Source organism: Phyllobates terribilis, unplaced genomic scaffold (genome assembly GCF_046119375.1).
Source record: "Phyllobates terribilis strain yellow unplaced genomic scaffold, ASM4611937v1 Scaffold_3__8_contigs__length_932513732, whole genome shotgun sequence".
NCBI classification, from domain to species: Eukaryota; Metazoa; Chordata; class Amphibia; order Anura; family Dendrobatidae; genus Phyllobates; species Phyllobates terribilis.
The window spans coordinates 523317069-523334962 of record NW_027362763.1 but is presented as its reverse complement, the minus strand read 5'-3'; the positions used below and the strand labels follow the sequence as shown (position 1 = coordinate 523334962).

Below are 17894 nucleotides of genomic sequence, written 5' to 3'. Positions count from 1 at the left end.
TCCATTAAGCTTTCCAGCCTATTAATATCAGCTTACAGTTTTCTGCATAGCCTTTACTGGTTATTAAAAAGGAGGGACCCAAAAAAATAACATGGGTCCCCCCCTTTATATAATAATCATCAAAGGCTAAAAAGACAGTTGCGGGCTGATATTAATAAGCTGGAAAGGGCCCATGGATATTGTCCCCTTCCCAGACTAATAACACCAGCCCTCAGCTGCCCTAAAAATGGCACATTCATTAGAAGAGCCAATTCTGGCACATGGCCTCAGCGCTTCCCGATTGCCCTGGTGCATTGGCAATCAGGGATAATGGTTTTGGGGTTGATGTCAGCTGTGTAATGTCCACTGACATTAAGCCCAGGGGTTAGTGATGGAGATGCGTATGTCAGAAACCCCCATTACCAAGCCCGTATGTTAAAAGAAAAAAAACACACACAGAAAAGTCCTTTATTTGTAATAGCACTCTCTGAGAATTATCTTCTTTTACCCAATTAATACCATAAAAACAAAGTAATACATAGGGTCTGCCCTTAATCCATAATATGGACGTCCCACGATGATCTCTGACATCTGGAAGCTGTGGTGAGCGGTGAGATCAGTAACATTACCCCTCACCATGGCCACCCCACCAGAACACATTGAGAGTAGCATGTGAATCTGGCTGCTGTGATGAGCGGTGATGTCAGTAAGGTTATCGCAGTTCACAGCCGATGAACTGCGGTAACCTTACTGACGTCACCGCTCACAGCATGTGAACTTACTGCTGGCTCTCACTTTGCGAGCGGTGACGTCAGTAAAGTTACCGCAGTTTATTGGCTGCGAACTGCAATAAACTTACTGACATCACAGCAGTCAGATTTACACTCTACTTTCAATGTGTTCCAGCTGCCGTGGTGAGTGGTAATGTTACTGACAGTCATCAGTACGGTCATCACAGCCTCTGGATGTAGTAGAGTCGTGGGTCATCGTGGGATGTCCATATTATGAATTATGGTGTACCTTTTGGACTACTTTGTTTTTATGGTATTAAAAGGATAAAAGAGGGTAATTGTCTGGGAGTGCTTTGTACAAATAAAGGACTTTCTGGGTGTGTGTTTTTTTTCTTTTAACTTACGGGTTAGTATTGGGGGTGTCTGACAGACACCTCTCAGTTACTAAACCCTGGACTTGATGTCAGCAGACATTACAAATCTGACATCAAACCTAAAATCATTACTCCGATTGCCACTGCACCAAGGCAATCATGAAGAGCCGAGGCTAAGCACCAGAATTGGTGCATCTAATGGATGCGCCATTTTTGGGGCGGCTAAGGCCTGGTATTATTAGTCTGGGAAGGGGCCAATATTCATGGCCCCTTTGCAGCCTATTATCAGCCCGCAGATGTATGCTTAGCCTTTGCTGGTTATTAAAAATAGGGGGACCCCACGTCATTTATTTTGGGTCCCCACTTTTTAATAACCAGTAAAGGCTATTCAGACAGCTGTGAGCTGATATTAATAGGCTGGGAATATCCATGGATAGTGGCCCCTTAACACCAGCTCACAGCTGTCTGCTTTCCCTCAGCTGGTTATTAAAAATAAAGGGGACTCCAAGCAATTGTTTCCTTTTTTTTATATTTATTAGCTAAATACATTTACACTAAACTGCACCATTTATATATCTCACTGACATATTTCTATCTATCTATTCTAACTAGATAGGTTGTGAATTTACTGTACTTGTCTGGTGAAATGTCAGGTTTCCCTTGAGATGTATGTGTAATAATCGGACGGCACTCACATGGTCCATGTGCCGTACGATTTTTTTTCTCTCTCCCATTTAACTTGTGCAATCCGATTCTCGCAGACAATAGCAGCAGGTTGCGATTTTTTTCCTCAGTCCAATCTGAGCTGAGAAAAAACTCATAGATGAGCACTGACTTATTTACTAACATTGGTCAGAGAGCAATGCAAGATTTTCTCACATTGCATTCGTCCTATTTATACGCCAGTCTGAGCGAGCCCTTAGACTTCAGAAAACTATGGAGTGACACTATGTTTTAAAATTCAACAATTCAATGAATTGACACAACTATTTAGACCTAATGCACATTTAATGACTATTTGCAGGTTCAAGGAATGTTGCTGTCACCCCCTGAAGTGAAGACGTATACTTCAGAAGCACCAGAATGTACCTCCTTTTCTTCAGTGTCTTCCTCTGCAATCTCTTCAACAGTTAGATATCTGCTATTTGTACTGAGTACTGTAATACACTATATATTATAAATGGCTGACAATGTTCATTTGCATCAATTATACTGAATCCAAATATAATTGCACTATTGGACCTATGTTTTTTTTACATAAAATAAAATATTTTTTCTCAAACCGTTAATCTGAGTAATTTTTATAGCAATATCGTAAATCTATACTCGGCGATGTTAATAGAATATATAATTTCCACTTGTGGACATTAAACAGACTGGAAATGGTATGAACATATTAACCAATTAAATCTAAAATGACATCACCCTGCTTGGTATAAACCCTTCTCTAACAGGTCAATAAAACTTCTCTTTGTGACGATATGTGCACATGGTTGTAATATTAGGGGATTAAACAGCATTGCAATCAGTTGTTGCAGGGGTTACTGTCGCATTCGGGTCTAGGAGCCCAAAGGCACCTAAAAGGTCCTTGCGCCCATATGAGAAGACCAACACAATTAAAGACTAGTGATAGTTGGGGGTCCTGTCTGAGATTTTGCACTGAGGCCCAGATGCTTGAAGTTACGCAACCATGAGATTAGTGGTTCTCCAGTTAATAGGTAACAATATTGCATGGAAAATACGGGTGTAATGAGACACAGAAATACTCAACATCTATTTATATTGCTTAAAGACAGATAAGAGTTACTCAAGAAAGTATAACTGTTTTAGGGTGTCCTTAAATAGATATAGTTTGACACCCTCTCCCAGATGCCGCTCTTTCATTTTTGTCAATTATTTAATTTTAAAACTGAAGCTAAAAAAAGTGTCATTAGGAAGGCACTTTCTTTAACAACCCCTAGGGCTAATGGGATTTTATTTGCCAATATGTGGTACCAAATCTTATTTGGAAATGTCATATCAATAAGCACTAAAAACTGTTTGAGAGGTGGTCCTTCCCTTTAATTCTCACAAATCTAAATTAAGAACTTGATTTGTGAATCCCCATGTACAGTAACTGTAATCTTCTCCTTTAACATTTATGCTGTAGACTTTTTTTTGCCATAACTTTCTTTCTTTGGAGTCATCCATTTACCCGTTTTTTCCATTTGGCTCAGACCAAAATGACTTCTCCAGCCAGGACTCGTCTCCACATCACAGCCCCCTATATAATATGATGGTCCACCTCACAGCCCCCCCCCCATTTAGTATGATGGTCCCTCCAACAGCCCCCTATATAGTATGATGGTCCCCCAGCTTTACCCCATATAGTATGATTGTACACCCCACAACTCCTTATATATAGTATGATGGTACACCTCACAGCTCCTATGTAGTATGCTGGTACTCCCAACAGCCCCCCATATAGTATGATGGTTCACCTTATAGCCCCTCATATAGTATGATGATCCTCCCATGTAGTCACTGACGTTGATAGATAGGTCAGTTGTGGAGGGTTGAGAGAGATGGCGGAAATATGATGAATTCTGCTTTATCCATGTTAAGTTTTAGAAATGTAGCAGAGAAGAAGGATGAAATAGCTGACATAGTGGGATTTTGGTTAGCAGGGAGGAGATATCGGGTACAGAGAGGTAGTTCTGTGTGTCATTGGCATAGAGGTGATACTGAAAGCCATGAGACTCTATGAGCTGTCCCAGGGCCTAAGGTGTAGATGGAGAAGAGCAGGGGTCATAGAACTGAACCTTGGGGAACACCGACAGATAGGGGGCGAGATGAGAAGGTGGTATGTGAGTGGCAGGCACTGAATGTCCAGCTGTTAGGTATGAGGAGATCCAGGATAGGGTCACGTCTGTGATGCCAAGAGATGAGAGAGTCTGTAGTAAGAGGGAATGGTCCACTGTGTCGAAGGCAGATGACAGGTCCAGGAGGAGGAGGACAGAGTAGTGTCGCTTGGATTTGGCAGGTAGTAGGTCGTTGGTGACTTAAGTCAGTGCAGCTTCAGTAGAATGATGTGGCCGGTAACCAGATTGTAGGTGGTTGAAGAGGGAGCAGGAGGAGAGGTGGGAGAACAGTTCAGAATGGACTTGTTGTTCCAGTAGTTTTGAGGCATAGGGGAGAAGTGATATGGGGCGATAGCTAGTCAGAAAGGAAGGATCAAGTTAGGGCTTTTTGAGGGTGGGTGTGACTGAGGCATGTTTGAAGCATGAGGGGAAGATGCCAGTTGTTAGTGACAAGTTGAAAAGGTGGGTTAGGGTTGGGATGAAGTTAGTGGTAAGGTTTGGGATGAGGTGGGACTGGATTGGGTCAAGTTTACAGGTGGTGAAGTGTGATTTGGAAAGTAAAGAGCAAAGTTGATCTTCCATAATGGTGGAGAAGGTGGTTTTGGAGGAGGAGGGTTGAGTGGATATGAGGAGGGGCTGTGGGGACTTTAGGCAAATGCTTTGTCTGATGGTGTCAATCTTCTGCTTGAAGAATGAGGCAAAGTCTTTGGCTGAAATAACTGGAGAGGGAGGAGGCACTGGGGGGCTGAGGAGAGAATTGAAGGTGTTGAATAAGTTGTTTGAGGTTGTGAGATAGGGAGGATAGGAGAGATGAGAATTATGTTTGTTTGTTGCAGTGAGTGTGGACCTGAAAGTAGTGAGGGACTGTTTGAATGCAATGAAGTGCTCATTTGAGTGGAACATTTTCCATCTACGCTCAGCAATCCTGGAGGCCCATTACAGTTCTTTGGTTATTGTCTCTTATGCTCCCATATCTCTATACAATACCCCCACTTCTTCATATTGTACACCCACTATTCGATATGGTCCACCCACGCTCCCATTTCTCCATACGGCCCCCCACCTCTCCATAATGTTCTCCACTTCTCCATATGTACCCCCACTCCTCCATACAATCCCACCACACTCCCTCTACTTCATCTGGCCCTCAGATGCTCCCAATTCTTCATCCTGTTCCCCCATACCCACATTGTCACTTACACTCCCACCTCTCCATACTGTCTCCCCTATTCTTAATTTTGAATACCCATTTCTCCATATGGCCCCCCACCTCTCCATAATGTCCTCCACTTCTCCAAATGGTCCCCCCAGTCCTCCATATTGTACCCATGCTTCCTCCTCTACCTACTTTCCCAACAGTTTTCCATTTGGTCCACCCCCCTTGCTGTTCCCTATCACAATTTTCCCCAATGACCCATAATGTGCAAGCACAACTCATCCTTTGCCTCTCTGCGGCTCAGTTACAGCAGCAGAATGATAAGGTCAGCAGTGTGTGACCTCTTCACTCTACTGCACACTGGGGCGGGGAGATGATGAGAGCTTTCTAACGTCCCTTCACTGCAGTGTCGCTCAGATGCATCACATCTAAGAGACGTGAATACAACTGAGCACAGGGAGAGGGGAGCCGGCGGCAAGAAGCTTGCTGTGAATCCCTGACTTAAGTATATCAGAGCACTGTGCACTCCAAAATAGTTAAGCATAGTGTAGCTCCGGGTGGGCGCCCTGTGGTGGGCCCCTTCTGAGCACAGGGCCTGGGGCGACCGCACCCTCTGCCCCCCACAGTAGCTGCACAACTAGTGTAGCTTAATCGAGAAGCTTAATGGAACTCGTCAAACCAGGAATTGACACTCAAGAGAGATCATTTGCATATTCCTGGTGCATTCTGGGAAGAGCGAAGAGTTGCCACGAGTCTGGAGATTTTTGGGTGTAGCTGAATCGAGCTGCTTGAAGGAAATCGTCAAACCAGGAATTGAAGCTCGAGGGAGATCATTTGCATATTCCTTTTGCATTTTGGGAAGAGTGAAGAGTTGCTGCAAATCTGAAGATCTTTGGGTATAGCTGAATCAAACTGCTTGAAGGAAATCATCAAACCAGGAATTGAGGTTGTGGGGAGATAATTTGCATATTCCTGGTGCATTCTGGGAAGAGTGAAGAGTCGCAGCAAGTCTGAAGATCTTTGGGTGTAGCTGTATCAAGCTGCTTGAAGGAAATTGTCAAACTGAATCTTTATGGATGTTCCACGGAAATTTGTTTTGTTCAACAGGGAAGGAGTCCTGCGAAGATCATTTGCATATGTCCAGTGCATTCTGGGATAAGTGAAGAGTCCATGCTAACTCAAGGAACACTGGATTTTGGCCGTTGCAGCAGAAAGAAGGACATAGGAAAACCAGGTGAATTTTGGCCCAATGCTTTGACATCATATCAACATTAAGAACATGGTAGAGGCCAGTAGCCATTTGGTGAGCTATATTGCATGATACATGTTCACAGACTTGCCATTGGAAAAGCCAAACTTCACTTGTCAGACATGCAAGCTTGTGTCCCTGTTGGAGGAAATGTTGCAAAGTCTAGAAGAGAGAGTAGCTACATTGAAAATTGTTAAGGTTGTGAGTAGTGTTGAGCGAACATGCTCGACACTGCTCGGTACTCGCCCGAGCATCACGCTACTCGGGATGTTCGGCGAGCACCGAGCATTTCCGGGTTACTCGGACGAGAGCTCGGGTCTCCGCCCTGCATGTTTGGCGCTCTTAACAGAGCCAATGAACATGCAGGGATTGCCAGCCAGACACTGTAATGCTGCAGCCATGTTGGTTGTGGGCATTACAGTGATTGGCTGGCCGCACAGCGTCACCTCGAGCATTTAAAACCGGGCGCCGCCATCTTGGACACAGTCGCTCCGGATTAGACAGTGTAGGGACAGCGCTGCAGATTTAGGGAGAGATTTAAACTGCGAAATAGTTAGTGTAGGGTCTGTAAAGGCTGCCAGAACAAACAAACAGTCCTTTTCAGGACTAATATCCATCCCAGATACCAGGCAGGCAGGCTGTATAGGAGACACAGTGGTTATACCAGCAAACGCTGCATTACAGTCCTGTGTGCTCCTGTTGCTGAAATTGCTGGACTTAGCACCAGGTGTCGGGGGCCAGGAAAAATCCTTTTTTTATAATCTAAATCCTCCTTTTTTTTTCCTCCTTCACACTGTACAAATACCCGTCTTATTAACCTTTTGGTGTGTCCCGTCCCCCCCCCAAAAAAAAGCGTGTCTCTGATTTTTCAGACACAAATATAACTGTTGAAAAAATAGTCTGGTGTAGGCTAGAGAAACAGAAGTGTTGTTTTGCACTTCCACGGTTCAAACCTCTGTATTATCCATTTTGGGCCATTTGCATCTAAAAAAAAAAACTGTTTGAGTGTGTCGCTCACTGTTCAGCCGCAAATATCTCTATTTAAAAAAGTGTGGTATACCCCAGTAAACAATAACTGTGGTTTTGCCATCCCACGGTAAAAAATCTCTATTATTCAGCTTTTGGTAGTTTTTTCCGTAAAGAAAAACAGTAGTGTCTCCTGACTGTTGTGACACAAAAATATATCTGTTGAAAATAGTCTTGTGTAGGCCCGACATCCCAGTGTGGTTTCGCAGTTCCACGGGTCAAATCGCTGTACTATCCAGTTTTGGGCCTTTGGTATCTAAAAAAAAAGCAGTTTGAGTGTGTCGCTCACTGTTCAGCCGCAAATATCTCTATTTAAAAATGTGTGGTATACCCCAGTAAACAATAACTGTGGTTTTGCCATCCCACGGTAAAAAATCTCTATTATTCAGGTTTTGGTAGTTTTTTCCGTAAAGAAAAACAGTAGTGTCTCCTGACTGTCGTGACACAAAAATATATCTGTTGAAAATAGTCTTGTGTAGGCCCAAGATCCCAGTGTGGTTTCGCAGTTCCACGGGTCAAATCGCTGTACTATCCAGTTTTAAGCCTTTGGTATCTAAAAAAAAAGCAGTTTGAATGTGTCGCTCACTGTTCAGCCGCAAATATCTCTATTTAAAAAAGTGTGGTATACCCCAGTAAACAATAACTGTGGTTTTGCCATCCCACGGTAAAAAATCTCTATTATTCAGGTTTTGGTAGTTTTTTCCATAAAGAAAAACAGTAGTGTCTCCTGACTGTTGTGACACAAAGATATATCTGTTGAAAATAGTCTTGTGTAGGCCCGACATCCCAGTGTGGTTTCGCAGTTCCACGGGTCAAATCGCTGTACTATCCAGTTTTGGGCCTTTGGTATCTAAAAAAAAAGCAGTTTGAGTGTGTCGCTCACTGTTCAGCTGCAAATATCTCTATTTAAAAAAGTGTGGTATACCCCAGTAAACAATAACTGTGGTTTTGCCATCCCACGGTAAAAAATCTCTATTATTCAGCTTTTGGTAGTTTTTTCCGTAAAGAAAAACAGTAGTGTCTCCTGACTGTTGTGACACAAAAATATATCTGTTGAAAATAGTCTTGTGTAGGCCCGACATCCCAGTGTGGTTTCGCATTTCCACGGGTCAAATCGCTGTACTATCCAGTTTTGGGCCTTTGGTATCTAAAAAAAAAGCAGTTTGAGTGTGTCGCTCACTGTTCAGCCGCAAATATCTCTATTTAAAAAAGTGTGGTATACCCCAGTAAACAATAACTGTGGTTTTGCCATCCCACGGTAAAAAATCTCTATTTTTCAGCTTTTGGTAGTTTTTTCCGTAAAGAAAAACAGTAGTGTCTCCTGACTGTTGTGACCCAAAAATATATCTGTTGAAAATAGTCTTGTGTAGGCTCGACATCCCAGTGTGGTTTCGCAGTTCCACGGGTCAAATCGCTGTACTATCCAGTTTTGGGCCTTTGGTATCTAAAAAAAAAGCAATTTGAGTGTGTCGCTCACTGTTCAGCCGCAAATATCTCTATTTAAAAAAGTGTGGTATACCCCAGTAAACAATAACTGTGGTTTTCCTCTTCCACGGTTCTAATCTACTGTTTATTACCCTTTTTCCATTGATTGATAGTGCAAGTGTAAGCTATTTCACTTCATTTACAATGGGCAAGGCGCGTGGCAAGGGACATGGAAGTGGACGTTCTGGTGATGGTTCGTGCAGACGACGGGGCCGTGGCCAAGGTGAAAATGTGCCACAACCAACAGCCACATCTTCTCGCTCCCACTTCTTGACCGACTTACAAGGGAAGCACAGAACAACACCAGTATTGAGAACTGATCAGTGTGAACAGGTTATTAATTGGATAGCAGATAATACTTCCAGTTACCTGGGCACCACCACCTCCGGTCTGTCTTCCACACGGTCAACTCTTAGTAGCCGTGAGTCTCGACCGCATACTCCTCCTCACCTTGATGCTCCTTCCTCCCACCATGCCGAGTGTCGTCAGACAGCAAGTGATCCCACACTTGGACACTCTGAAGAGCTGTTCACTGGTCCATTTCCATATTTGGGCCCCTCGCCTGATACGCTTGAAGTGGTGGAAGAGGAGATCCCATGTTGCGATGCCCAAATATTTGAACAGCCACGGCCACAGGAAGTCGACGTTGGCAATCTGTCACAAGAGGTGGACGATGACGAGACACAATTGCCAGGAAGTGAGGAGGAGGATCGTGGTGCGCAAGTGGAAGAGGAGGAGGTGGTGGATGATCTAGTAACTGACCCAACTTGGAAGGACATGCAGAGTGAGGCCAGCAGCACACAGGGGGAGGGAGGCAGAGTACCCCAACAGGCAGGAAGAAGCAGTGTGGTGGCCGCAGACAGAAGGCAGGCAACCGTTCCCCGTAACACCAACACGAGGGACGTTGCCAGTACAAGCGGTAGGTCTTCCAGAGTCTGGAATTTTTTTAAAGACTCTGCTGATAACCCCAAAAAGGCCATATGTTCCACCTGCCATGCCAGCATCAGCAGGGGTGACAAAATTACCAGCCTGACCACCACCAGCATGATCAGGCACATGGCAGCAAAGCACCCGACTTGTGGGGCGAAACCCAGGGTCCACTACCAGCGTCAGCGGGTGTCACCACTGCTTCTTCCACTGTTGTGCGTGCAATAGAACCCCCTGTTGTGTGTGCAAGGCAATCCCCTGTCCATTCTGCATGCAAAGATGCCCCCTCCTCTCAGTCTTCACTTGTTATGGCAGTTTCTAAAGAAACAGCATCAACGTCCACGTCCACGAGCCACCGCAGCGTTCAATTGGCCATATCCCAGACCTTTGAACGAAAGCGGAAATTCGCAGCTAAAGCCCCACAGGCCACAGTCCTAAATTCGCACATTTCACGACTGCTTGCATTGGAAATGCTGCCTTTTAGGCTGGTGGAGACGGAATCCTTCTGCAATCTTACGGCGGTGGCCATCCCTCGGTACTCGGTCCCCAGCCGACACTATTTTGCCCAGTGTGCCATCCCCGCACTACACAAGCACGTGTCCCAAAGCATCTGCCGTGCCCTCAACAACGCAGTTACTGGGAGAGTCCACCTGACAACGGACACGTGGACAAGTGCTTGTGGCCAGGGACGGTACATCTCTCTGACGGCACACTGGGTAAACATAGTGGAAGCCGGGACCCAGTCGGACCTTGGGACGGAACACATCCTCCCCACACCGAGGATTGCGGGCCCTATGTCAGTCAGAGTTGCCCTCACAGTGTACAGCTCCTGCGCATCCTCCTCCTCCTCCTCATGTTCAGCCTCCATCTCAGATATCACCACATCAGTTGCAAGCTGGAAGCATTGCAGTACTGCCTCCGCCAAGCGGCAACAGGCTGTGCTGAAACTCATAAGCTTAGGTGATAAACCTCACACTGCTTGTGAGTTGTGGACAGCTGTGAAAGAGCAGGCAGATCTGTGGCTGAGACCGCTGAACCTACATCCCGGCATGGTCGTGTGTGACAATGGCCGTAACCTGGTGGCGGCTCTGAGGCGAGGTGAGATCACACACGTACCATGCCTGGCTCATGTGCTTAACCTCGTGGTTCAGCGGTTTCTTAAATCGTACCCCGAGTTTCCAGATCTGCTCGTGAAAGTACGCCGCCTGTCAGCTCATTTTCGCAAGTCGGCTACAGCTTCCGCCGCCCTTGCTGTGTTGCAGCAGCGTTTGCAGCTTCCGGCACACCGACTGGTGTGTGATGTCCCCACACGTTGGAACTCTACCCTCCACATGTTGCAAAGGATTTGTGAGCAGAAGAGAGCAGTTGTGGAGTACCAGCTGCAACAAGGCCATCGATATTCAGGTCAGACTCCACACATAAGACCTCAGGAGTGGACCTGGATGTCTGACATATGTACCATCCTGACAAACTTTGAGGAGGCCACCAAAATGGTGAGTGGCGATGATGCCATCATTAGTGTCAGCATCCCACTTGTCTGTCTTTTGCAACGCTCTATGCAGAGAATTAAAGAGGAGGCATTGCATCCAGAGTATGTTGAGATGGATCAAAAAGCCATAGCGGGCGATTACACACAGCCCAGCCTCATCTCATCCCAACGTGCATTGGGGGACAATGAGGGAGAGGAGGAGGAGGAGGAGGAGGAGGAAGAACAGGAGCTGCTATCATGCGTTGTAGACGGTAGTACCTGTACAAGTGTCATACCGTCGGTTCAGCGTGGGTGGCCTGAGGACAGGGGGGAGGAGGAAGAGGAGGAGGAGGAGGAGAGCATGGTCAGTCATCATCTTGGTGAGGACACGGAAATCTTGCCCGTTATCAGTCTGGCACGTATGGCTGACTTTATGTTACGCTGCCTTAACCGTGACCCTCGCGTTGTCAAAATGTTGGGTGACAGTCATTACTGGTTGGTGACACTTGTAGACCCCCGCTACAAGGAGAACTTTCACTCTCTTATTCCTGAGGTGGAGAGGTCTACAAAAATGGGGCAATACCAGAAGGCCCTTGCTGCAGAACTCTTAAAAAAATTCCCATCTGAACACGCTAGCGGCAGAGGTCACAGTTCGTTGCCGAACCAAGGCGTACAGGCGAGAGAGATGCAACTCCAATCCAGAAGAGGCAGGGGAACACTGTCAACGTTCTGGGACAGTTTTCTGACACCCGCTCAGCTTACAGGTCCTGAGGCGCGGGGTACTCTCACAAGGAGTGGAAAGTTTCAAAAGATGGTGAGGGAGTACCTTGCCGATCGTACCAGCGTCCTCCGTGATTCCTCTGTGCCTTTTAATTATTGGGTATCCAAGCTGGACACTTGGAATGAACTCGCTCTGTACGCCTTGGAGGTTCTGGCCTGCCCTGCCGCTAGCGTGTTATCGGAGCGTGTTTATAGTGCCGCTGGGGGAATTATAACTGATAAGCGCACTCGCCTGTCAACTGACAATGCTGACAAGCTGACCCTTATCAAAATGAACAAGGGCTGCATTGGGCCAGACTTCTCATCACCACCAAATGACAGCAGAGTAACATAAAGTCAAATCCACTGTGTTATTTCGGGAGGTGTATTCACATGCACCGCTTCACACCCACACATGGGTATATGCTTCCTCGTTTCGGCTGTTTAATCTTCTTCTCCTTATCCTCAGCCTCCACCACCACTATACCACCAGGGTGCCAGCATTGCAAGTTGCTCCGTCCTTATTTTTGGCAGCTTTTGCTTGCAAGGCATAAGCAAATACTATGGGACACCCACTCCCCAATAATGGGACTTATGTTTGTAATATGCTGTACTGCATGGCTCTTGTAAGTGGCATTGCAAGTTGCTCCGTCCTAATTTTTGGCAGCTTTTGCTGGGAAAGCATAAGCAAATACTATGGGACACCCACTCCCCAATAATGGGACTTATGTTTGTAATATGCTGTACTGCATGGCTCTTGTAAGGGGCATTGCAAGTTGCTCCGTCCTAATTTTTGGCAGCTTTTGCTTGGAAAGCATAAGCAAATACCATGGGACACCCACTCCCCAATAATGGGACTTATGTTTGTAATATGCTGTACTGCATGTGACGCGCCCCCTGGGCCGTGTGTACACGTGTGTGGGATACCCGGTGCCGGGTCTCTGGGGTCTGTAGTCTCCGTGGCGGTGACCCGGTCCCGTGGCTCAGGCTGGTCAAACCAGTGGCAGTCTTTCTTAGGTTTTGAGGTTAATTGTCCGACTGCGCCACCCGTGGATTGCGGTCAGGGAGTACCACCGCTGTGAGGCAGACCGCTGAGGCTGGTGTTGTGTGCGCAGCATAGAATGGGATAACTCCCCTCGGGAGGAGTATAGCCTTAGGGCAGTGAGTGTGGATGATGGGGGTGATGGTGCACGAGCGCAGCAGGAATGACTCAGAGTCTTTGCAGTGCAGTTCAGGGTCTTTACTGATGATTATAAGGTAGACCCTCCCGGGAGTACTGGCTAGCATAAGAGGCCTGGTCAGTCTGTGAGCAAGCAGGAGTTCCCCTGGCCAGGTGGAGTTGTAGGCCTCCCCGTCTGTCTGCACTCTTCCTGGCTACCTTGCTGAAAGCGGGTAGAAGTAGCCCACGTCCCTGAGTGTACCGTGTAGTGCTCACCCATATGGCTGGTGACTTGGGGCCTTCTGTTAGCCTCCGCTCCACGACGGCGGTGCTGGTCCCTTGCTTGTGACTGAGACTCCGGGCTTCTATGGCCAGAGGACCTGAAATCCCCTGCCGGCTGGTTTCTGCTGCTGGATATATAAGTCCTCACAGCTTCGGACTCCTGTGTCCGGTTCCTATTGCCTTCTGCCAGGGCGAGCTCTGCTCAGCTTCCAGCCCCTGGTCTTTAGCTCCTAGCTCCTACAGAACTCCTTGCTGTTACTTTCCCTTGCTCTCACTCTGACTCTGACTGTTCTCTGACTCACTCAACCCCGCCCCAGATCCAGTTTATAAGGGCAGAATTCTCCCCTCCCAGGATTGGGGCAGGAGGATGTTGCATGTTTAAGGGATCCTGACCAGGAAACCTCCCACTTGCTCTCCGAAGTAATATCTCTATTACTGTGGTGACCAGACCCCTGGGGTGTCACACATGGCTCTTGTAAGGGGCATTGCAGTTCCTCATAATTTTTGGAAAGCCTTCCATTCACTGCTTAGGCCAACAGTGCACGGGAGACCCAATTGCTATAAATGGAAATAAAGGTTTAGTTAACGCCCTCTGACCTCCATGTCATTTCCAAGGGGCATTGGAGTGGCACGAAATTTTTGGTAGGCATTGCACTCACTGTATGCCCTATAACTGTGTAGCTGAACCGCTCCTTTTGTTACAGAAACATATCCTACAAGACATATCTGGTTGACTGGCCTGATATTGATGTGAATGGTCCCTGTTCCTCCTGCTCTTTCTCCTTTGCCACTACCTCATCCATCATTTATCACCTGAAGCTTTGTTTTAACGGGAGTCATAGAACTTGGATAGTAGCAGGAAAACATCCAGCAATCCTCGGAGGAGGTAGGATATGCGCCAAAACGCTGACCACCTCAGGCCTAGCCGCTACTACATACATGCGCTTGCATTACAACAAAACAAAGCAGATGCTAACTTCTATCATCCTCATCATGCTCCTCACCTTAGCACTCTCAGCTCCCCTGATGGAGAAGCCAGGGCCCACCGGAGGAGTTTTATAGTCCGGTGGGCTCGGCCAATGCTGCCCTAAAGCAGGCCAGGCTAAGAAAAGTGTGGGAAAGGTCACCGGGACTAATAGGGGTGGCTGGGGACCGAGTATGGACACCCGGCCACCCCCTGGAGGCTGGGGAGCAAGCGGGGACACCCGGCCACCAGGCGGCTGGGGACTGAGTATGGATACCAGGCCGCCGACACAGCAATGGCGTGGTGGCCAGATTCCGCCTCCACATGCCTAAAAGGCCCAATTTCAAGTGCAAGTAAGCAAGCAGTATGGTATTGCAGCCTGGGGGTGGGTGGGTGGCAGGCTGCATACTTGCGCTTGCATTGCAAGGAATGGGAGAGGTACAATTGAACACTGCCCTGGGACAAGGACTTGAATGGGGATAGTTGCAAGTCTGCAACGACAGGTGCAAGGTAGGAGGCATCTTCGCATGTACCATGAACAGGGGTTTGGCATGCACACACTACAGCGGAATAGGCTCTCCTTCCCACTAAATGCACTGGGGAGGGCACAGGTAATGTTTTGGTATATGCGCTTAATCTTATGTATAAGGCACACCAGGACAAATATGGGCGGCTGGGGACTGAGTATGGATACCTCGCTGCCGAAGCAGCCATGAGGTAGTGGCCAGCTTCAGCCTCCTCCAAACTAAAAGGCCCCATTTCAAGTGCAAGCTAGCAGTATGGAATTGCAGTCTGGGGGTGGGTGGGTGGCAGGCTGCACACTTACACTTGCATTAAAAGAAAACATAGCAGATGCTAACTTCTGTCATCATCATCATGCTCCTCACCTTGGCACTCTCAACTCCACCGATGGAGAAGTCAGGGCCCACCGGAGGAGTCTGGTTCTCTGGTGGGCTCGTCCAATGCTGCCTAAAGCAGGCCGAGCTAAGAAAAGTGTGTGGGGGGATGTTCCAAGGAGAAATAGGGGAGGCTGGGGACCGTTTATGGACACTCGGCTGCCCCCAGGTGGCTGGGGACCGTGCGTGGACACCCGGCCGCGGGGCGGCTGGGGACCGAGTATGGACACCCAGCCGCCGGGCGGCTGGGGACTGAGTATGGATTCCAGGCCGCCAACACAGCCATGACGTGGTGGCCAGATTCCGCCTCCACATGCCTAAAAGGCCCAATTTCAAGTTCAAGCAAGCAAGCAGTATGATATTGCAGCCTGGGGGTGGGTGGGTGGCAGGCTCCATACTTGAGCTTGTATTGCAAGGAATGGGGGTGGTACAATTGAACACTGCCCTGGGACTAGAACTTGCATGGGGATAGTTGCAAGTCTGCATCTTCTGATGCGGTAAGGATCACTTATGACGGGCACACTTTTAGACAGTAACCTGGGAGTCAGAGATGCTTCCAGGGGTCTTCCCCATGCTGTTCCCTTGTCTTTTCAGCACTTTATGCATATGTCACACAGCACATGGCCAGATAAGGTTGTAAAATGTTAAAATGACATTTCACGGTGAATGCATTTGTCATAGTTGAAAGCAATACAAAAGTGCAAAAACGCATAAAAAATGCTACTTGTGAACATAACCGAAGGTGTAGAGGAGTATTTTTGTTTTTGGTCATTTATTTTAACTGATACACAAGTCTTTACCCTGGAAAGGATGTTCTTTAACATATTTCACAGGAAAAAAGTTTCACTTTCGTTTTTGAACGTTTTATTGTGAGCCTGTAAAAGTGGCTTAATACCTCTGACCACGTTGTTGACAGCAGTGACCTGGGGGTCAGAAATGCTTCCTGGGGCGATCCCCTTGCTGTCCCCATGTCATTTGAGCACTGTCACTATCGTTTTGGGCACTTGTTAGGCTTTTAAAAGACTGCCGGGGGTGCCACCGTAAAAATGCTCGAGTCTCCCATAGACAAACATTGGGCTCATTGCTTGGGTCGAGCACCCGAGTATCACGGCGAGCTCGGCCCGAGCTTCGAGCACCCGAGCATTTTAGTGCTCGCTCAACACTAGTTGTGAGTAGTGTTGAGCGATACCTTCCGATATCGAGAAATATCGGATCGGATTGTATCGGACCGATACCCAAAAAATGTCGGATATCGCCGATTCCGATACCGGTAACCAATGCATGTCAATGGGACACAAATATCGGAATGAAAATAAACCCTTTCTATCCTTGTAGGTTAATTCTACATGAAGGAAAACAACTAAGAATAATTTAGAATGTATTGGGGGAGGTGGGGGAGACAATAAAGGCATAGAGGTTTAGCCCAATCAAATGGAATAACAGGAATTAATATTTTTTTTAAGACGTTCTGAGTTACAAAAATATTGACTATGTTAAGTTTTTTTATATTTGGTCAGATATTTATGTTTCACTACTTCCATGCTCTTCACATTCTTTTTTACTTCTCCCACACTTTCTCCTTCATCATCCTCCGCATCACCATCTTTTCATCAACTTCTTCTTCACCTTCTTCATCTTCTTCTTCTTCACCTTCTTCGTATTATTCTTTTTTTTTACATTCTTCATATTCTTCTTATTCAACTATTATTCTTCTTCATATTCTACTTCTTCATCTTCTTCATATTCTTCTTCTTCTTCTTCATCATATTCTTATTTGTGACAGGCATTCCTGTAGTTGTTATCTATAAAAGTTTGAAGATTACACCTTTCGTTCTGCCTGTCACAAAAGATTTACAACAGGATTTGTCCGCGTTCAGTTTGGCCTGCAGCAGCAGGTCTTTTCCAGGGGCACCACGAGGAGGAATGGACTAACCCCCATACAATGCTTAGTCTTCTTCTGCTTATAATTTAGATAATATCTTTTGTTCTGATTTTTTGTCTTATGCTTAATGTTCTTCCTCTTTTTGTTCTGCAGCTTCTTGGTTTTCTGTCTCTTGTTCTTCTGCATCTTGGTGGTTGCCTTCTTGTTCTTGTCCTCTTGGTCATCTTATTCAGGGTCATCTTCTTGGTCTTCTTCGGGGTGGTCTTCAGGGTCGTCGTCTTCGGGGTCCTCGTCTTCTTCGGGGTGGTCTTCAGGGTCCTCGTCTTCAGGGTCGTCGTCTTCTTCGGGGTGGTCTCCAGGGTCGTCGTCTTCGGGGTCCTCGTCTTCTTCGGGGTGGTCTTCATGGTCCTCGTCTTCAGGTTCATCGTCTTCGGGGTCATCGTCTTCTTCGGGGTGATCTTCAGGGTCCTTGTCTTCAGGGTCCTTGTCAGGGAGATCCAGAGTGATTACCAAGAACCATTTCAAAAAGCTTGAACTTGGAAATGTAGCAGAAGGTACAAGAAGGCTGAGGAACTGCCGAGAACCAGCTGATTGTACTGGAACCCGGATGGGTAGCAGAAGGCACTAGGGCCATTGGAACTACCGAGGACCAGCTGACGGTACTGAAACCCGGTTACTAAGCAGGCGGTACCAGTGCCAGAAAACACTACCAAGAAC

General features: G+C 46.9%; 1 protein-coding gene across 3 annotated transcripts in view; it reads left to right on the top strand.

The window, feature by feature from the left end:
• Nucleotides 1-2373, top strand: part of MOXD1 (monooxygenase DBH like 1) — a 443141-nt gene extending 440768 nt beyond the window's left edge. For all 3 annotated transcript variants that reach the window (XM_073673217.1, XM_073673215.1, XM_073673216.1), the window contains one exon: nt 2109-2373. In XM_073673217.1, the coding sequence (XP_073529318.1) occupies nt 2109-2264 (156 nt within the window). In that variant the 3' untranslated portion in view covers nt 2265-2373. The remainder of the gene's footprint in view (nt 1-2108) is intronic.
• Nucleotides 2374-17894: the final 15521 nt, after the last annotated feature.